The 22,641-nt window shown below is 39.8% G+C and overlaps 1 protein-coding gene across 6 annotated transcripts in view; it reads left to right on the top strand.

Annotated features, from left to right (window-relative positions):
• The window catches only part of lcorl (ligand dependent nuclear receptor corepressor like), a 78,422-nt gene that overhangs the window by 29,229 nt on the left and 26,552 nt on the right, over positions 1–22,641 (top strand). For 5 of the 6 annotated variants that reach the window (XR_010006589.1, XM_062982120.1, XM_016993900.2 and 2 more), the window contains 3 exons: positions 412–541; positions 2,162–2,416; positions 14,405–14,492. Coding sequence is in view for 5 of the 6 variants with exons in the window: in XM_062982120.1 (XP_062838190.1) it covers positions 412–541; positions 2,162–2,416; positions 14,405–14,492 (473 nt within the window). In the remaining variant the exon portion in view is untranslated. Of the gene's footprint in view, positions 1–411; positions 542–2,161; positions 2,417–14,404; positions 14,493–15,839; positions 20,362–22,641 lie in introns of those variants that run through there. The other variant, XM_008111295.3, reaches the window with a different exon arrangement.

Below are 22,641 nucleotides of genomic sequence, written 5' to 3'. Positions count from 1 at the left end.
ACCATGAGTTCTAAATTCATCCGACTCTTTTCCTGCACTCATTCATGAATCCCACAGGGAAATTGTACTCTCTCACTCACCTGCTTGCACACCTGCCCGCTTGCCTGCCTTTCAGTTGATGAGTTCGAAAGTACATCACGGGCAGTTGGGTAGACAACTGAGTGAATGAAAGAAGTGCCATACCTTAAAAGGGGCAGGCAGGCAAAGCAGTTCATTAGGACGATGAATCAGGGCTGCAGCTATTATGCAAGAAAAGCAAAAAATTCTGGTTTTGAACCCCCCAAAATTGGAGTGCGACTATTACACTGTATTAACTATTATGTGATGAAATACTGTAAGCTTCTGTCATTCTTCTTCCCTCTCCCAAGTTAGCTCATATATAGCTTTTTGGGTTTTCTTTATACATTCCAGGATCATACAACAGTTATTGGTTCTTTGCAGTCAACACCTACAGAGGAATTATCATCTCAGGGCCAGTCCAACACTGATAAAATTGAGTGCCAAGCAGAGAATTACCTAAATGCACTCTTTCGCAAGAAAGGTAATATTATTACAATTATAATCATGGTTAGGATACAGAATGTCATTATAGGTAGTCTTATTTTCTCTCAATTTCCAGCATGTATGCATAACCATATTTCATAGTATCGTCTCTTCATATAGACTTTTTGTATCCTTTTTTCTGTTCACCGTATGTTCTGTTTGTCAACTTAGTAAAGATCAACCCATTTTGCAGATTCGATTTTGTCCTGCAATGTGTCTTACATTGGGGGCTTGCTGATTTCAGTGCATTAAGTAATATAACTCGGACTTTTGTCTGACTTGGCTTGTTGCACTTTAAAGATCCTAATTTGTGCTGTGGCATGCATTGGCAGCGTGTTTTTTTAAGCTGCTGCATCTTGGAGTCCCCTTGAAGCTGTGTTAAATGGTCAGTGTAGATGTGCCTTTTAGAATATTCCTCTTCTATTGAGTGCTTTCCCTCCAGAATTTGTCTCCCTTCAATATGTCTTTTGTTCTCATGTTTATTCATTGTTTCTCATCTCTTTTTTCCGCATAAAGAGTTCATTTAATAACAAAATAAATTTAATATAGACCCAACAGTTTTGAACAAATGAACACAATGTTTTAGTTATTAAATGTTTCAGGTTATATGGGCACCTTCCAAGGAGGTTTCTAAGCTACAATGTGAAATATTATTTAAATATTTGCATTCTTTATCTAAAATCTCAGAGTGGCATCCAAACATAATGTGATTGCAGAATTTTGTGTGAGTGTGTGTGTGAACCTGCAAAATCTATACAATACAGACCATGCATTTGTTTTAGTAGAGATATAGAAATTGTCATCAGTTGCAGGGATCCCATTTAAGCTGCAAGGACCTACAGGTATCATGATTTCCTTATTTTCCAATGTCGTCTTCCTAATTCTCAACTCTGATATCAACTGTGTGTTTCTTGCTTTTTCGGCGAAACACTTTGATTTTAATCTTTAATTTCAATCCAGTCTGATGTGGGTGAACGATATTCTCTTATATTTTTTGTTATGTGTACTGCAAACCCATTTTGGGGAAAAACCTCTTTGAAAGGGGGAGGTTAATATTAGGGTATGTGAAGTGGCATTGAACTAGATTACATTTTGAACCTCACAGACAATAATGCCAATTTAGTTATCATTATATCTAAATTTCAATAAATACATTTTGGTTAAAGTCATGGATTGGACAACTTCCTCAGTGCATTTTTCTGGTTGGACAAGTGAATTCCCAATGAGAAGGGGCAGAATGTAACAGATTTTAAAATGAAAATGATAAAATTGACAATGTTATTTTTGTCATTAATAATTTTAAAATTAGCCATTCTTGAATGATTAATTTTTGCAAAGATAAACTTCAGTAATAACAAACACAATCCTCACAGCTCTGGTTTAAACAGCTCTGGGGAGAGGAAAACTCTGGTTTGTGAGATTTCCAAATGTGGCCTACAAGGTCTCTCTTTCGGGATCCACCCCTTAAACTCCTATTTGTAGGTATTTCCTGTAGTGCCAGTAAGAAAGAGATTGATCTCTCTTCTCCTTCTGACTTACGGAAAAGTTATACATAATCAATATTCCATTGGGTCAACATGTACTTCATGTACATTTCTTATCTGTTTTCTCCCCACAGATCTTCCTCAGAACTGTGATCCTAACATTCCCCTAGTCGCTCAGGAATTAATGAAAAAGATGATCCGTCAATTTGCAATTGAATACATTTCAAAAAGCAGTAAAATGCAAGAAAATAGAAACGGTTCATCATATGATATGAGTCTGATACGCAAAGATACTCAAATGAACCAAACAGAAAATTCACTTCAGGAAGAACAGGATAGCCCTCTAGACCTCACTGTGAATCGAACTCAAAAACCGGATACTCAGCAAGGTAAATATTTTTTTTATTGTTGTTCATTTGATGGAATTAGAATTGGGAATCATCTTGATCCCCTTTTTAAATGAGCAAAAATAACCTTCAAGCTTTTTTCAAAAAATATTTTTGGCTGGAATTACACTTTAAAATGTACCTCAGTAGTTCTCAACCTGTGGGTCCCCAATTGTTTTCGCCTTCAACTCCCAGAAATCCTAACAGCTGGTAAACTGGCTGGGATTTCTGGAAGTTGTAAAGCAAAACACCTGGGGACCCACCAGTTGAGAACCACTGATGTACCTGTTCTGATGTCACGACCCAGGCTACAGAGCACCAATAACCATACGCAGAGGCCAGATTCTATCTAATATCTTTATTAAGGAAATATATAAAGTTAGTAAAAGCAAATGTAAAAGATAGTCCAGAAGCAGACCTTCCAGGAAAGGTCAAAATTAGTCCAAAGAAATAATGTCCAATATGAAATATTAAGGTCCAAAGTTGTAATCCAATAACCGAAACACTCACTTTGACAAGCAAAGTGAGGGGAGATGACAAGGTCCTTTAGTCCATGAAACTTGAGCGAGGCTAGGAAATAACTTGATACTTGAAACAAGGCTTAAAACGTGGAACAAGGTAACTAGGAACAAGAACAAGGTCCGTGGAATAACTTGGTAAAATCCGTGGAACAAGGCAAGGATTGGTCCTGGGAAACAAGGCAAAGTCCGTAGATAAACAAAGGCTGGGAAGCAAGGCGAAGGCTGGATAGCAAGGCAAGGCTTGAGCAGGAGCGAGGCTTGAATCGGAGCGCGCTGTCCAGACACAACTCGCTCCGTAGGCTGACGAATTGACTCCGCGAAGTTACTACGCGGGCAAAACACCTATATAGAGTCTAACTTTCCCACCGAAGCAGTTCTCTGGGAATCAGAAACGAAAGCTAAACTCTGAGACCAGATGTTAAACTCCTTAAAGATTCTCACGAGAAGCAGTCTTAATTGGCTACATTCTTAGCTGCAATTCTTGCACTCCTGCGCGAAGCTGAATCCAAACTTCTCTGTTGTTTACAAAACTCCCGGCGCAAGAACACGGGAGAAGTAGGCTCTGGGCTTGTTTGACATACTTCTGGGAGACAACTTTCTTGCAGGTGCAAGGTTCCCAGATCTGCCTGGGAAAGATCTGGCTGAGAGGAATCCAGTTCAGACTGGGAAGGTAAAAAACCCAAGTTTTCATCTTCATCAGGAATTACCATGTCCTGAGCAGGACTACAAGGCCCATGGGTCATCACACTATCCCCCTCCTCAAGGCCCCTCCCAAACTGGGGCCCTCTCCCCGAGGCGCGAGGTCGCGGCTTGGCGGGATAGGTCTGATGAAAGCGACGGGTTAGCTCAGGAGCATGGACTGTGGAGGCGTCTTCCCAAGAGCGTTCCTCAGGGCCAAAACCCACCCAGTCAATGAGATATTGTAGGCGGCGGCGGTGAAAGCGAGAATCCAAAATGTCCTCAACCTCGAACTCCTCCTCCCCATTCATCAAAACAGGAGGGGGGGCCGGTTGGTCTGTATCAGGACGCACACCATCCGCCGGAAGGAGCAGGGAACGGTGAAACACTGGGTGAATGCGCATTGAACGCGGAAGTTGGAGTTTGAAAGTCACGGGGTTTAATTGCGCCACCACTGGATAGGGGCCAATGAAACGGGCATCTAACTTCCGGCAAGGGCGGTGGGAGGGCAGAAAGCGAGTGGACAGAAAAACCCGATCTCCTACCTTGATTTCGGGGCCCGGCTGGCGATGTTTGTCAGCGTGGCGTTTATAGTCCTCCTTGGCTTGGTCCAGTTGCTGGAGCAAAAGTTGTTGTACCGCTGTGAGTTCCTGCAGCCAATCCTCTGCTGCGGGAACTTCTGAAGTTTCAATGACAGGGGGAAAGAAACGTGGATGGAAGCCGTAGTTTGCAAAGAACGGCGTTTCTTTTGTAGAAGCTTGAACTCCATTGTTGTAGGCAAACTCAGACAGTGGTAACAGAGAAGCCCAATTGTCCTGTTGGTAGTTTACATAACAGCGAAGATACTGCTCCAAAGTGGCATTGGTGCGCTCCGTTTGCCCATCTGTTTGGGGATGATGAGCTGAAGATAAGCGAGAGTCTATGCCCAATAGTTTTTGTAGCGCCTTCCAAAAACGAGAGGTGAATTGAGATCCACGGTCTGTGACTAAACTCTTGGGCAATCCATGTAGTCTGAAAACATGTTGAAGGAATAGATCCGCAGTCTCTTTGGCCGTGGGGAGGCCTTCGCAGGGAATGAAATGGGCTAACTTGGTGAAAAGGTCCACCACCACTAAGATCGTGGTGAATCCACAGGAAGGTGGTAGGTCAGTGATGAAATCCGCAGAAATTATTTCCCATGGGCGAGATGGGGTAGGAAGGGGGTGTAAAAGTCCTGAGGGCTTCTCCCTTCTTATCTTGGAGCGCTGGCATACTGGGCAGGTGTTGACATATTTTTCCACATCCTTGCGGATCTTGGGCCACCAAAAATCCCTTAGGATCAGATGCATGGTTTTAAATAGTCCGAAGTGTCCTGCTGGTTTGCAATCATGACACAGACGAAGCGCTTTTTCCCTGCCCGGTCCGGGTGGGATATAAACATGATTTCTATAGCAAAGCAGCCCATCCTTAAGCGAAAAGGGAAAATGCAGACCTTGGCGAAGTTGGTCCTGCGCCCAGGCATCTGCTTGCTGACTAGCCCTGATTTCTTGAGCACAGAGGGGTCCTGGAGTAGAGGAAGTTGAACCAATGGGAATGGATTTGGTGTTCCCCACTGTGAGCGTGGCAAAGTTCTCGGGTTGTAGTAGTTGGGATTCAAAGGTCTCCTTGCGTCCTGCAGCGTATTCCGGTTTACGTGACAGGGCGTCTGCTTGCTTGGTCTGGGCTGGGGTCACATAATGAATCTGGAAGTCGAAACGTTCGAAGAATAAAGCCCAACGTTGCTGCCTCTGATTTAGTTTGCGGGCAGTTCTTAGATGTTCTAGATTACGATGATCAGTGTGGACTTCAATGGGAAATTTGGCCCCTTCTAGCCAATGTCTCCAAGTTTCAAAGGCTGCCTTTATGGCCAGTAGTTCTTTTTCCCAAATGGTGTAATTCCTCTCTGGTGTGGTTAGTTGACGAGAGTAAAAGGCACAGGGATGGAGGTGATCTCCCACCGGTTGTAAGAGTACAGCCCCAATTGCCACATCTGAGGCGTCCGCTTGCACAACAAAAGGGGTTCCAGGATTTGGGTGCTGTAGAATTGGCTGGGAGGTGAATAGTTTCTTTAGTTGTTGGAACCCTTTCTCTGCTTGATCAGTCCAGCGGAAAGGCTGCTTTCCACGGATGCAGCTAGTGATGGGGTCGGACCAGCGGGCAAAATCTGGAATGAACTTGCGGTAATAGTTCGCGAACCCCAAGAAACGCTGCACCTCTTTCTTGTTAGTTGGCGCCCGCCATTCCAATACTGCTGAAACCTTGGCTGGATCCATGGAAAGCCCTAGAGGCGAGATGCGGTAACCAAGGAAATCTACCTCTTGTAGATCAAAGGCGCATTTTTCCAGCTTGGCATAAAGTCCATGATCCCGCAATCGTTGTAACACCATTTTGACGTGGTTCTCATGTTCTGATTGTGATCTAGAAAACACCAAAAAATCGTCCAGGTAGATTATCAAGAACCTGTCTAGATAGTCCTGAAAAATGTCATTGACAAAATGCTGGAACGTTGCGGGAGCTCCGCATAAACCGAAATTCATAACTCGGGACTCGAATAATCCGAATTTGGTCTGGAAGGCGGTCTTCCACTCGTCCCCTTCCCTGATGCGAACTAAGTTGTAAGCCCCCCGAAGGTCCAGCTTGGTGTAAACCTTGGCTCCTCGAAGCCGATCCAGTAGATCCGAGATTAAGGGCAGGGGATAGCTGTTCCGCTTGGTGATATTGTTCAATGCTCTGTAGTCCACCACCAAGCGTAGTTCCCCTGACTTCTTCTTCACAAACATCACTGGGGAGGCGGCTGGGGATTGAGAGGGTCTGATGAATCCCTTGCGAAGGTTTGTCTCTATGAATTCCCTGAGAGCTTCTTGCTCTGGTTCAGTCAGGGAGTAGAGATGCCCTCGCGGGATCGGGGCCCCCTCCACCAAGTCAATGGCACAGTCATAAGGTCTATGTGGGGGTAATTTTTCGGCTTCTTTCTCATTGAATACATCCCAATACTCGGAGTACTTCTTTGGCAAGGTGATGATGGGCTCGGTGTCCGTGGCATGGCAGACCTTGGCTACGAGGCAATGGTTTTGGCAGTACGGTGAAGCAAACTGCAGTTCTCTGTTGGACCAGGAGATGTTAGGGTCGTGGAGAGTCAGCCATGGAATTCCCAAAATCACAGGGAAATGGGGAACCTCGGTAACAAAGAAGGAAATCTCTTCCATATGTTCCCTTATCCACATCCTGGTGGGTTCCGACCACTGACTTACGGGGCCCGTCTTGAGGGGGCGGCCGTCTATGGCTTGCACCACACGGGCATTCTTGAAATCATGATATTGCAATCCCAGAAAGTCGGCATACTCTCTATCAATGAAATTGTTGGTAGCTCCAGAGTCTATCATGGCGTGGATCATGACGGGTCCCCTTTTTGCTGACCATAATGTGACCACGAGAAGGAACAGGACCCCGGTTGGCGGCTCTTGAATGGATTTTTTGACCGGGTTGGCGAGCCTCTCTACACCCGGTCGTTGGCTTCCCCCGCCGGCTGTGTGCCAGTCGGCTCAGACGCCTTCGTCTCCGTGGAGGACGCCGCCGCAAGACGGGCGGCAGGCTTCCCTTTGGCTGGGCACTCTCTGGCGAAGTGGCCCCCGTTCCCGCAGTACCAACAGAGGTTTAAGCGTTGACGACGGGCCTTCTCGGCGGCATCTAGTCTGGGACGCACATTGCCCAACTGCATCGGCACCTCCTCGCCTCCTCTGGGGTATGGGGTTGGCGGTGGGGGTCTCCACACTGGACGTGGCTGAACGCTGGCGGGAGCGGGGGGTTTTGCCCCGGCTCTACTGCCCTGGCCTCGAACCCACTGTTTCCTGTTGGCAATCATGACTTCAGCCCGTAAACATTGATCAATGAGTGCCTCGAGGGTCTGGGGAGGATCCACCTTGGAGATTTCTTCCAGCATTTCAATGTTGAGACCCTCCCGGAATTGTCCTCTGAGGGCTACATCGTTCCAGCCGGTGTTGTGGGCCAGCACTCGGAACTCGGCTATATACTGAGACATAGGTCTGTCTCCTTGGAAAAGGCGGCGGAGTTTGTGACCGGCTGCCTCCAAATTGTCCTCGATTCCCCAAGTCTCCTTGAGGTGGTCCAAGAAGTGTTGCGCTGATCTTAGGTGTGGAGAGGCTTGGTCGAACAGTGCCGTCGCCCAATTGGCCGCTGGCCCGTCTAGAAGACTGTAAACCCACGCCACTTTGATGTCTTCTTGGGGAAACTCGGCATCACGGGCCTCTAGATAAGCTTGACATTGGCGACGGAAAACATGAACCTTAGAAGCTTCTCCAGTAAACTTGGTAGGCAACGCCATGGCCGGGAGGCGGATTCCGCGCTCCCGCAAGCCCTTTATTTCTCCATCCTGGGCGTTGAGTCTGTCGCGGATGCGATCCACTTCGTCCTTGCTGATGGTGTAGCTCAGTGGCTGCCCACCGGGCACGGTTCCGGTAGACATTCTGGCCGAGGTTAATTGGTGCTTAGGGTGGCGGAGTCAAACTGTCACGACCCAGGCTACAGAGCACCAATAACCATACGCAGAGGCCAGATTCTATCTAATATCTTTATTAAGGAAATATATAAAGTTAGTAAAAGCAAATGTAAAAGATAGTCCAGAAGCAGACCTTCCAGGAAAGGTCAAAATTAGTCCAAAGAAATAATGTCCAATATGAAATATTAAGGTCCAAAGTTGTAATCCAATAACCGAAACACTCACTTTGACAAGCAAAGTGAGGGGAGATGACAAGGTCCTTTAGTCCATGAAACTTGAGCGAGGCTAGGAAATAACTTGATACTTGAAACAAGGCTTAAAACGTGGAACAAGGTAACTAGGAACAAGAACAAGGTCCGTGGAATAACTTGGTAAAATCCGTGGAACAAGGCAAGGATTGGTCCTGGGAAACAAGGCAAAGTCCGTAGATAAACAAAGGCTGGGAAGCAAGGCGAAGGCTGGATAGCAAGGCAAGGCTTGAGCAGGAGCGAGGCTTGAATCGGAGCGCGCTGTCCAGACACAACTCGCTCCGTAGGCTGACGAATTGACTCCGCGAAGTTACTACGCGGGCAAAACACCTATATAGAGTCTAACTTTCCCACCGAAGCAGTTCTCTGGGAATCAGAAACGAAAGCTAAACTCTGAGACCAGATGTTAAACTCCTTAAAGATTCTCACGAGAAGCAGTCTTAATTGGCTACATTCTTAGCTGCAATTCTTGCACTCCTGCGCGAAGCTGAATCCAAACTTCTCTGTTGTTTACAAAACTCCCGGCGCAAGAACACGGGAGAAGTAGGCTCTGGGCTTGTTTGACATACTTCTGGGAGACAACTTTCTTGCAGGTGCAAGGTTCCCAGATCTGCCTGGGAAAGATCTGGCTGAGAGGAATCCAGTTCAGACTGGGAAGGTAAAAAACCCAAGTTTTCATCTTCATCAGGAATTACCATGTCCTGAGCAGGACTACAAGGCCCATGGGTCATCACATCTGACTTGCATACTAATTCAACTTAATAAACTGCAGAAACCATCTTATTTATAACCTGGGGACTGCCTGTATATCAGAATTTCTTTTTGTCTAAGTAGTTACGAAACAGCACAGTTCAAACTTCTGAGGATGCCTGCCGTAAATGTAGGCAAAATGTCAGGAGAGAATGCTACTGGAACATAGCCATACAGCCCGAAAAAACTCAAAGCAACCCGGTACAGTTGTTGTTAACAGCCATTCCAACCCATTCCTTCCAACCCATTACTGATGAGAGGAGTAAACACTTTCATATAAATAATTCACTTCTTACTCTTGTCACACCATTTATGTTGGATTCAGAACCAAAAGAAGGAAGAATTAAGGTGTTTTTGTTGTTGTTTTAGTTATTAATACTAATATCCATCTTTCCTCTGTTAAACGAAGCTCTATGCAGCTCAAAACATTAAAAACATCAATTTTAAACCCAGAACAAAAAATATTAAAAAAACAAATAGTTAAAATCACATAACCATTAATAATTGTCAAGAGTCAGACGCCAATTAACGAACAAAACAGTTTATTCAGGAGATAAGCCAAAAAGTAAACATAAACACAGAAGATATCTTGAAACACTTCACTATCAATGTTTCAAGAGCAGTCCGAACAAAAATGTAACTCAAAAGTATGTCTTAACAAGCCAAGCTGTTTATCCACGCAGGCACTCAAATAAAACTTAAAAAGACGCTTCAGTTCAGCTTAGAAAACAAATTGTGTTGACTACTAAAAAAATAGGCAAAATAGACAAGAACTTGAAACCTTCCAAAAGCTGCAATGAGTAGCTGAAATCCGGAACTCCAAACAGGAAAAACAAAGCTAAACAAACTTAGTGCAAAAGGCACTTTTGGTTCCAAGCCGTTACTGTAACAGCCAGCCGGCTCTGTGGATTTAAAGGGACAGTTCCCAAAAGAAAACACCAAACTGGTCTGAAAACAAACAAACTTGAAATGCAGTAAACTGCTTCCACAGTGCAGATAAAGCCAAGAGCTCCAAGTGGAGAGTGAAGAGACGTCGTCAGGAGGATCCAAGGTCAGGTCAGAAGACAGCAGCGAAATCCGGAGGGCAAGCCAGTAGTCAAAAGCCGAGAGTAGTCGTCAATCAAAGGGCGAAGACAGAAACAAGGTCAAATTCCAATCCAGGGTCCGAAGAGGGTGCAGTCATCAAAACCAGGTCCACGAAAAGGCACAAAGAGCCAAGCAACGATGGTAACAGCAGCTAGAAATAGTAATCAGAGTGCAGTCCAGGGAAACCCACACAGTTCCAGCCCTCCGTTGCAGAGCAATCCCAGATAACTTACATCAGAAGCACAGTCTCAGTCCAGTCTTCATGAATGCACAGAAATCCCAATGGCGCCTCAGCAACACCTTGCCACGCAAAGTGAAGTGGCCAAACATTCCCATTTTATTCCCCTTCCTCTTGGGTGACCAAACACTCACACCCAAACACCAGGTGTCCCAGATCTTACTCAGAGTCCGAACTCCACACAGCTAGGGCTCGTGGATCAGGAGTGCCTAATAGTTCGTCGGAGTCCCAATCATCCTGCCCATACTTAGCCCCATGAACACTTAAAGAACCATCCTCCCTTCTCCAAGCATCCCAAGTGGGATATGCTCCTGCAGACACCCCAGGTTCAGTAGTATCCATAGGCCCCAAATCCCCAGACATCTCCGGTGGCTGTGCCCATTCAGTGCCCACTTCCCCAGCCACCACCTGTTCCCCAGCATCCATTTCTTCCCCAAACTCCCCATCTGAATCTTCCTCAGAAGATTCCCCATTGAGCTCTCTAATCCGTTTCCTGCGCAACTCCTCCAATGAACCCTCATCACGAGGGTTTTTCCTTCCTCTTCTAATCCCATCACCATCAACCATAATCCCGAAGGCGCAGTCACAACAATAATTATATAATAATAACAACTTTATTTTTGTACCCTGCCTCCCATCTCCCTGAAGGGACTCAGGCGGCTAACATAGGGCCAAGCCCAGGCAATTACAATAAAACAAAATAAAATACATACAAGACATGCGACATCAAAACTGTAAAATAATCAAAACAGTATATTGCTCCCTTTCTCATTCTTTTAAAAATTCTTCTTTAAAAGCCTGCATGAATAACATGGGTTTAGCATGTTGCTAAGGCCAACAGGGAGGGGGGCCATTCTGGCTTCCCTTTGAAGGGAGTTTCAGAGCCTAAGGGCGGCAATCAAGAAGGCCCTCTTTTGTGTCCTCTGCAACTGTACTTGCAGTGGTGGAGGGACTGAGGGAACAGTCTACTAAGAATCTCAGGTCCCAGACAGGGAGATACAGTGAGGTAAATAGCTTGGACCTGAGTCCTATTGGACTTTATAGGTTACAATTGGCACTTTGATTTGTGCCCAGAAACAAACTGGCAGGCAGTGGAGCTGTTGTGCCACTCTTTGGAGTAGCCAAAGTTTCCAAACAATCTTCAAAGGCAGCCTGAGTTACCAGTAGTTGTCTATTATATAGGGGTTCAAGAATGACCTTTTAATATAGGCCTCAACGCGGTCTCCTTAAGGCAGGTTAGAATTCTGTCTTTTTCTAAGGACCTCTTTCTGTGGGGGCACTAACCTCTCCAATTATCCTGTCCACATCCTCAGGTTTCACAAATTGAAAAGTATACAGTAATTCTGGACAAACAGGAGCCAACAATATATCCACTGGAACATAGTTAATAACTATTACTCACAATGTCTTATGTGCTACTATGGAGACAGGCAGCATTTATCTAGAAGGGAATTTATTTTTTAAAAAACTAGCAGTGAGAAAGAACTGTTTCTGTCATAAAGAAAAACAAATTGAAACTGAATCCAGCTAAGACACTCTTAAGGTTTTATACCTGGGGTTGTGTGTTCTGGATGGGGTTACACTTTCCCTGAACGACTATGTTTGCATCTTGGGAGTGCTCCTGGATCTGTCTCTCCAAATGCCTTCTCTTGTATAATCTGCCCCATACACAAAGGTCCTCTGTTTATTTGAACCAGTCAGAACCCGCTGGTAACTGTCACCAAGAGCACTGGTCTATGGGTTCCAACCACACAGGAACCACTCCTTAGCATAATGTTGGTATCCTGGATAAATTGGCAACAATAAAATGTTTCTGAACACCACCTAATGGTTGTTCGTATGAATCAGTTAGCAACAACGTTCAGTGTGTACAGTGGATTCTGCAGCAAATGTTTCAGCTGTATTTCATAAAAAAGAAAATAAGCCTGTTTTGTAAGCCATGTAAATGCTGATTTATTATAAGTAAATATTTGGTTTTTATATTTGTTTTATTATATACCCATATACTTGGGATTACTTGAAAATTTCCCAGATGAAAAGGGATTGCAAAATAATTTCTCAGGCATAAAGGTGTCATGAGTGAAAACAGTTAAAGAACCCTGACCTAGAGGACCTTTTCATCAGCCGCACCTAGACTGTAGAATGACTTACCAGAAGGGATTCAACAGCTAAACAAGCTGTCAGAATTTAATACAAAATTAAAGACCTGTGTCTTCCAGCAGGCCTACCCAATCAATTTTAAACTATAAATTTTAAATTGCATGATTTTAATCTTTGCTCTATGTTTTCTATGTATTACAACTCTGTTGTACCCTGCCACAAGCATTGAAAAGAGGCAGGTAACAAAATTTGTGATGATGATAATATCTCGTTTGTGGGGAACCTTTTCCCCACTGAAGTAGGCAGACTTTTGTTCTTACTCAACTGGAAAATAGAAACAGCACCACTTGTTCCCATCTGATGTCTTGCCGCACCACAAAACCATGTCAGGACTAACAATAGTACAATTTTAATTGCTAGCAGTGTTATAAATATTTAGAAAATTGATTAGCTGAAATAGTACATATTTATTTCCTTTCTATAAGGAATAAAATAATAGTTTTAAGCTTCTTTCCTTTTGGTGTTATGATGAATCTCTTTAAGCTTGTTTTATGTTATGTTGGTAACTAAGTGAGAATACAAGTAAAGTACCAAGTAAAAACAGCTCTTGATCCCCTCACTAGTAGTGAGGAGAACTGTAAAGAACTTCCCCAGTATTTTTTTTCACATATTTCTTAAACAAAGGTAAAAAAAATCTGCTTTAAAAGTTATTTATAGGGGTTGTAGAGTGTATTTCCAAGATGTTTGGATGTAGCATTTATCCTGAAGGGAATGGCCATGTGATTGTTGAATAAGATACTATGCTAACATATTTAATTTGTAACAAGTATATTAATTTATGGTTATTAACATTTTTCAGTAATACGTTACAGGGGAATTTGTTGCTCTTCTTACTATTTGCTCTATATAGAACAAGTATCCTAGCCTATACATTTTGGCCTGGTCTACATATGCAACTGAAAGAGAAGCACATAGCAGAATGGTCTCTAACAGACTGAAAATACTTCCCTATGTAGAAGTATACATTTAGTCTAGTAGGGACCTTTGGAACATAATAACGTTCTCTTGTTTTGCTGTGTTTTTGTTTGCTCTGAGAGAGCATGCAAATATGTGGCATTCTGTTCCTACAATGTGTCATGATACTGTACATTTTGCAAACACAGAAATCTATTTAATTTATTGCATGTATAAATTAGGTCTTTTATATACAGCATTGGGAACACAAGTTGGCTTTGTTCCTGACTATATTGTGTTATGCCTTCAATATGCCCGTCGATTCATGGGGACCCTGTGAATTTCATAGGGTGTTATTAAGCAAGGAATACTCCAATATGTGTTCCTTCCTATGAAGTATATCATACACCACCTGATATTCATTGGCAATCTCCCATCAAAGTATTAACTTGGGTTTTTCCTGCTTAGCATCCAAGATCAGATGGGATCTGATACCTTTAGAGGACCTAACTATATTGTGTATGTATGCTACCACATGATCTTCATCAGGTTTTCTTAGGTAAGGAATACTCAGAGGTTGCTTTAACAGTTCTTTCCTCTGAAATATAGCCTACAGTTGCTGGGATTTGTTAGCAGTCTCACATTCAAGTGCTAACCACAACTGACGCTGGTGAACTTCCATAAATCAGTATATGGTGACTTAGTGACCCAAAAACATAAAAGTTGATAAATATGGCCTAGATCAGCCAAGTAGCCTTACAATTACATTTCAGCATTTTTGTAAAGTCAATGAATGTGTTTACAAAATCCCTTTAAAATGAATTTTGCAGCTACAAAGGAAAGCCATTTTTGAAATAACCCTTACATTCTCTGGTATAATAGGGGATGAAGTGCTAGATCTCTCTACAAAGAAAGCAAGCTTGGAACAGTCAGCATATGATGGATCATGTTCAGAAAATTCAGTGTTTGGGTAAGTAACATTACAGTATTCTTGTATATTTTAAAAATAATAAATGAAAAAGTTACATTTGAAGAAATACATTGTTGTTTTTGATTTGTGTAAAATATATGTTGACACACAGTTACCTCTTGCTTTGCCAGAGTTTCTCTCATAATTGTGTGTTTGTGTATAACTCATGTGTTTCATTTTGTGTTTTTCACTTTTTCTGTTAAAGAAAAGTTATCAGAACAATCACCAAACTTTAGTTCATGTTACAAAAATTGAATTGACTATTATACTTAATAGAACCGAGAAACTAGTCAGCAGGAAAAAATATTCTCCATAATGTAGTAAATTACTAATTGAGGTAGTGGAAAATACATACATTTTACTAGAGTTTTTGAGTTAGCAAGAATTTTTTTTAAAGCTGACAACTTTTTTTTTTAAAAAAGAGAGCTCTTGATGGCTATTCTTGCATTCTAATTCTACTTTTGGAATGTGGTGTCATGTTGCTAAGATCTTCATTCATGAATAGAAACTTAGTGTCCTGAAATGTAGTATTTACTTAAATAATGTTATAATTTTGGCAATCTTCTACTCATAGCAAGCTTTTTTATTAGTTTTGTATTTTGCATTTTTAATGCAAGTAACCGTCCACAGCATTATTTTCTGACCCAAATCTCTCATTCATATATATATATATATATATATATATATATATATATATATATATATATATATCTCACATAGATGTGTGTGTGTGTGTGTGTATATGTATGTATATGTATATATATAATATACACTTACACATATTCACTGTATTATGGGGGGAGAAAACCCTGACATTCTAATTAGATATGAACTGAACAACATTGGGATTTAATTGCAAACTTGAAATAATAGTTGGATATCTAAGATAGTTTATATTAGAATGACAACAAAGTTTATGTGAGGGGGTTGACTCTTTTATTACTTGTTTAGCGGTAACGTCACGTTTCTACTAACAAAAACTCCTTTAGGGCATTGGGCATTTCAGAGGATGTTAAATTGTGAAAATGAGTTTTAACTGTAACCTGCAAACATCTTTCAAAAGGGAATTGCAAGCATTTGAGAGAGATATCTGATACTGAGCTGGGATATAAAGTTCTTGGAAGGGCTGCTATAGAAGCTGGGGTATCATTTTGACGTATGGTCCTACCAGAACTGTAACTTTTGCTATGGTAATCAATAGCTACAGCAACTCAAAGACTTAAAACTATCAGAAGCAGTGATGTTACCTAAGCAAGGAGTATAATAAAGGAGTGGACCCTTCCCTTCCATAGCTGTCTGAGAGTCTCTCATGCATCAGTTCACCATCGTTTCATTCCATCCATCCAGGAGACACCACAGACACAGAGAGGACTATGTGGAAAGAAGTGCTGAGTTTGCAGATGGTTTGCTCTCAAAAGCGTTGAAAGACATTCAGTCCGGAGCACTGGACATTAATAAAGCAGGCATACTTTATGGCATACCTCAAAAAACTTTACTTCTCCACTTAGAAGCCTTATCAGCAGGAAAGCCTGCATCCTTTAAAAACAAAACTCGGGATTTCAATGACACTTATTCTTACAAAGACAGTAAAGAAACTTGTGCAGTGCTGCAAAAAGTAGCCTTGTGGGCAAAAGCTCAAGCAGAGCGCACAGAAAAAAGTAAACTCACCTTACTTGAAACCTCAGAATTAAGATTCCCAACAGCTTCCAGTTACCTCCACCAGTTAACTCTACAAAGAATGGTCACTCAGTTTAAAGAAAAAAATGAAAGTGTACAATATGGAACATCAGGTCCAACTGTACAGCTAAAAATTCCTCAGCTGAGAATTAGTGCTGTTCCCAAACAACAACCTGATAGTGCTGGACTTCTGGATGTTATGTACCATGTTTCTAAAACCTCAACAGTCTTAGAAGGATCAGCTCTTCAAAAACTGAAAAGTATACTTCCGAAACAGAACAAAATTGAATGTTCTGCGTCTGTAACTCAGTCAAGTGTCGACTCCTACTTTCTGCATGGGGACCTCTCTCCTTTGTGTCTTAATACTAAGAATGGAATTATAGATGGCACTTCTGAATCTACGGAAGACGGTTTGGATCGCAAGGATAATAAACAGCCAAGAAAAAAACGTGGCCGCTACCGGCAATATGATCATGAAATAATGGAAGAAGCTATCACAATGGTAATGAGTGGAAAAATGAGTGTTTCCAAAGCACAAGGAATATATGGGGTACCTCACAGCACTTTAGAATATAAAGTTAAAGAAAGATCTGGAACACTGAAGATTCCACCGAAGAAGAAACTCCGCTTAGACACTGGGTTGTTTAATATAACAGATTCAGGGACTGGCACCTGCAAAAATAGCAGCAAGCCAATGTAGTTTAACTGGTCAGATATGTGTGTGTGCTTGCGTGTGTGTGTGTGTGTGTGTGTTGTTCATTGTGTGTGTGTGCACTTGCATGTGCACACATGTGTGTAAACACACATAAAAAACAAATGTTCACTTAGACAGGAGACATGAAATTTTACAGTTCAGAAACCACATACATGCCTTTTTGAAGAATAATTTTATTCAGGGTTTTCACTGTGGACAAAATGATAGAATTGATCACAATTGTGATAGTTTGTATTTAATATAACTTGTACAAATAAGTGAAAAAGATTCAGGTTTTATTTAGTAGTCATGAGCATAAAATGTTTGGAATAACATGTATTTGTTATGTGAAGCATTATTTTTTATTGATGAAGAATGACCCTAACCTTTTGATAATCCATCTTATTAAGGAAATACATGATTAATGCTTAAGAGACATTTATGCCTCTCAGGATATTTTCAAAAGTTGCAAGTAACTGAAAATATATCAATCAAGGGAACCATAAAAAGGATAGCAGTAGTTTCTCAACATGGAAACTAGCATGAAGTTAAGTGCAGAATCTGTAATGGAGGAGAAAGTACATTACAGCTTAACATCTGATATAGAGAAAACATTTCAGTTTTCAAAGTGTGTGTTAGATATACAACTGAGGTCTTATCATTTTATTGTTGGTTTAGCAAGAAATTTGGTGTTTACAACATATATACTTATGAAAACTGACAAATTTAGTGTAGCTATAGAATGATTATTACATAAGATGGAATATTAAAGGCATAAAAATGTAACTGTTTTCCTTTAGTGGGGAAAATAAGCTAACTTGTAAGGGTTTAAGATGAAAGTTGGAATGCAGATTAGAGCATGTTCATAATGTGCACAGAATGAGCTTGAGAATGGTTATTTTGATTTAAGTGTGCTGGTTAGTTGGTGTTATGACTACTTACATTTATTTAAGGATTGTGTAACACTCCTGTTGAAAAACCTCAGTATAACAGTAATGTATTTGCTGCTGTGACATTTCAAAACTTTCAGTTTATCAAAATGAATATCAGGTTTTCATTTTGGTGGGCCGACACATCATCACTTTGCTAATAACCAAATTTTACAGTTCAGGGTCTTGATAGATTTACAGATACAAACAGGGAAACTGTTTTGAACTTTCAGTACTAGAATTGTTTTGTATATTTGCTATTTAGAAACTGGACAGTTCATTTTAGATTTATAACTTTTCAAAGAATCTCAGAGGACCAGGTATCTTTAGATGACAGTTTTTAAATAACTTTAGAAGTATTCATGTTCACATGATCTTATCTTCTAGAGATACTCAAAGGGTTATGTTGCTCTGTTCCTTTCTATCATCAGTTTGCAGACAGTGCACCAGGGCAGTCTGGGGCCGTAGGAAGTCTGTATGCAATCCAAATCCCATCCTCTGTTTAGTCAGGTTGTGTAAACTCCATATTTCATGTACCTGTGGAGGGAACGCAGTCCTAGATCCTAAAAATTGCTTATTCGATAAGTTTTTTTGCGTGCTTTTGAGCCATTGGATGAAGGAATGCAAGGGAGTTTTCAACCCCTGTAAGGATACATTTGTATGTGGACACTAAGGGAAAGATCATACCCATTACATTTTGTTTAATACTGAACTTGGGTTCATATTACATACACAGTGGAATTAAGACATCAATGACCTTTTTATTGAAAACTATTTTCTTTTCTTTTTTTAAAAATGGGAAAGTTAGAATATTAAAATCTTTATCTGTTTTTCCCTATTTGGTTGTTACCCAACCCATTTAGCATACATTTGCTAAAAGATTGCATAATTTAGTATCTGTGACATATAATTTGCATATAGTATTTTTAAAGTATACCATTTAACTTATTTGGTAGTATTTCATAATGAACTCGATAAACACCCAGTCCTTACTGATTTTTACAAATTGAAGGCACTTACAAAATAAAGATTAACACGACTGTAGTCAACCTATCTACTGTTTGGCTTGTTAGATATGCATACAATATTTTGCTTTTTTGCATATTGGGAAGCAAATCATTATAAACCAAGATTTTCATTAGATAGTTGAGACTGTCAAATATTAAATGTCAAGGTCATCTTTATTTTTTTTAAGAACAAAGCCATATTTTTGTCAGAATTCAAAAGATTAATTTGTTGCATCTTTCCCCAATAGCAAACAAGATTACAAATCTCAAGACGTTTTCAATAACACTTTACTCCTGTTTTTAATTTATGGCTTAAAAGCATGGGCTGGGATCCAAAGGGACGTTTATGATATTGTACAAACGTACCATCTTTTGCATTCCTCTTCTTACCTTGTGTTCTCAGTTATGTTGAGTTATGATGGAAGTGTGTGGTTTTGTTACTCACACTGGTAGGAGGCTGGAATCCCAGCTTTTAAAAAATTTGTCAGACAACATTGCATTTTAGCCAGAAATGTATATCAAAGACAACTTACAGAACACATTTAATATCATTTAAAAGATGGCCTGACCAAAAAATAACAGATTCATAAAATCAGGGATCATTTTGCTATTGACTTTAGCAGTGGTAGTTTTATATGTAATATTATCATTAATTTTCAGCATTTTAGTACTTGTATTTATTTTTTGCCAGAAATAGTATATTAAACTATTTTTTGATAGTTTGTAGATAATGCTCAACCTGTACGTTTTAAAAAGAAATGTAATTATTCCTAACAAATAGGTGGAACCTTTGATTATACAACTGAGGAAAGGCAGGGAAACACATAGACTCCCCTAATTCAACCCTAATGTATTTGTTTTAAAAGTTGTTTAAATTATAATTTTGAAATACTTTTAAAATTCAGTTACCAGTCGCTACTTAGAAATTGACAAGTTTCTGAAAATTCATATTTCAGCAGACTTTTAAATGAAGGTGAAAGCAAGCCCTACATGCTTTCTACTTATTTGAATGTTTCTCAAGTATTTTATATTAAAAAACAGTGCCTCTGTTTTTAGAACTACTGCTCAGTAAAGTTGTTTAAACCATTTCTGGTAGCTAATGACTATTTTATATTAAATTAAATTGTATATTAACTTTAGTGAGACTGATTTTTTAGCTGTTTACAGTACAAATAACTGTATTTGTGGTTTTTTTTATTGCAGTATTTCCATTGTTGCAGTAATTTAGTAAAACTCTGTGGCTGCCTTGATTTTTGACAAATTTTGTTAAGAACAGATTTCTAGGTAATTAGTTCTATTTATGCATAAATCAATTGCACTATAATTCATGAATTATTTATTACAATATTTTCTAATTAATTCCATGTATTTTGTCTTGTGTTGTAAATGTACTGTAATTCTGTTTCCTCTGTGTTGTTATATTTCTAAATCTGATTGTATGAATTTGTTAATGTGTTTCTATGTTGTAATTTTTAGTAAAGCACTTCAATGCTTTTGCACAGAAATTTACAACACTGATGTGTGATTGATTTGCTCATTCAGTAAAAAGAAAAAATACTTTATGTTGGCTGATTTGATTTACTCTATAAGCATATATAACAACTTAACAAGCTTAACAAGCCTATAGAAAACATGACAGCATTTTCACATACAGAACAATAAAGAAAGGGAGAATTTTTAAGTAGATTGTGTCCATGATTAATTAGTTTTTTTGGAAATGTTAGCAATGTAAATGCAATGTGCCATTCTTTTCCTCAAAACAAAATGCCAGTATTCCACAAAACCTGCACTCAAAGAAGTAAAATCTTATTATATGTGACTAATTTTATGATGAATATGTCCTTGAAATTTCAAGTTCAGTGTGCTCTGGTTAAATAGAAAAACAGTATACAGTATCAAGAAGCTAAACCATTCCATTTATGCATTATACATATTTCAGCATAATCCAGCTCTGAATTCCTTTCCTACAATCCTTGTCAATATTAGAATTGCAAGTTTTAAAAAAATAACCGACTTCCAGTCTTTTTGACCTAATAGCATGAAATGTGCTGCAGTTTGGGTTGAAGGGACCTCTGAAAAGTCATACATCCTAAAATGTGCTAAACAAATCTGTTATATTTTGGCTATGTAGACATATCCATTGCCCTTAATAGGATTTACAGAATAGCATTTCTCTGAAGAGAAATTGTCCGTTAGAAGCATGGGTTGTTTTTTAGCTTTCTCTGTAGGAGGAGATATTACTCATAGAAGAAATTTAACTTCCAAAATACTTCATGTACTCCTTTATAAGTTTAGAAATTTTAGTTTAAAAAAGTAACCCCCCCCCAAAAAATGGGTTGACTTATCCATGCGTCAGTTTAAGTACTGAATCTTAACTCTTATTTAATAAAAGAGCCATTGCCTTCTCAGAAGTCCATTTTTGATAATATTTAATGCTGCAGCTAAACTTTTATCAGTAAGGGAACCGTGCAGAATGACCCTTGACTTATCCACACGTCATAATCAAAATCAATAGTTTTGGCCCTTAACCTGTCCTCAAATTAGACATGAGATCAGCTTATACACTAGTATATAATGGTACATTTTTTCTTAACTGTTTCCTAGAATCACAAGTAACATTTATATGGGAGAATTACCAGAAGTAAGAGAAAGTGTCTGTTTTTCTTTCAGCGTCACCCCCTAAAGAATTTCCCTTCCCAGAATATAGCCAGATCGGTCCACATTTTGAAACCTCATTGGAGGAAAAATTAAACATCTGTAGTGGAGCCATGATTGAGTGTAATGCAACAGGGAAGAGAAAAGAAAACACAACAAAACAAAACAATCTACATGATTCTTATAAGCAAAAGTCTCCAAGTTAGTGTTTGGATTAAAACAATTTTTGAAATATTTCTCTTTCAGTGCTTAGTTATATCTTAAATCCATTATCTGCAAAAAATATATATTCCTGAACCAGTTACATTAAGAATCTGAAGCATATATAGCAGCCATCTGCTCTGAATGTGTAGATAGTCTTGCTGATACTGAAAGGATCTGATGTAATCTGTCTCACTAAAAGTGACTTGAGTCTTATAAAATATTTTATATATGGTAATAATAAAGGTTTATTGTTTCTCTGTGGTACACACTTGGAACCAATATTTTATTTTTTAGTAGCCTACATTGCAGAAGTATCCTGGTATTTCACTAACAATGTGGTCAGTGTATTCAGTTGCACATACCAATGTTTGTTCATAAAAAGGTATGATATGTTTGTCTATCTGGACCAGGGCTTTTAAAACATTTTTTTACTCATGACCCCTTTCCACTCGATAAATTTTTATGTGACCCCAGGTATATAGGTATATTTAACATAGGCATAAAAACCAAACATTTACTAACAATAAATCAGCATTTGCAAGGCTTGCTTAACAAGCCGATTTTCTTTTTTGTGGAATACAGCTGAAGCGTTTTCTGTAGTCAACTGAAAAATTACACATTGTTGGTAACAGATTCGTGTAAATGAGAGTCATTGATAAAACTTTTACTGCTGCCAAATTTTTCATTATCTCAACATTGAACTACAGGGGCCACATTGGGGTCAGAAGCCACAGTTTAAGAAACAGTGATCTAGACCATTGCTGTCTTTTCTGACTGACTATTCCCAAGTTTTTGGCAGAGGTGTTTCCTAGTGCTGTCAGATACTTTTCAGCTAGAGGTATAGATAGAATGTGAAATCTTACGTATATGTTTCTAGGATTTTTTTTCCTGCTGAGCTGTTGGGCATTTGATTGGCTTATTCAGACAGACTAGAACCATATAGGAGTCTCTGTTGTTTCCGTAATCGAAGATCATAGACATTT

The sequence above is a fragment of the Anolis carolinensis genome, chromosome 5 (assembly GCF_035594765.1).
Source record: "Anolis carolinensis isolate JA03-04 chromosome 5, rAnoCar3.1.pri, whole genome shotgun sequence".
NCBI classification, from domain to species: domain Eukaryota; kingdom Metazoa; phylum Chordata; class Lepidosauria; order Squamata; family Dactyloidae; genus Anolis; species Anolis carolinensis.
This window is presented reverse-complemented; position numbering and strand designations above follow the sequence as displayed.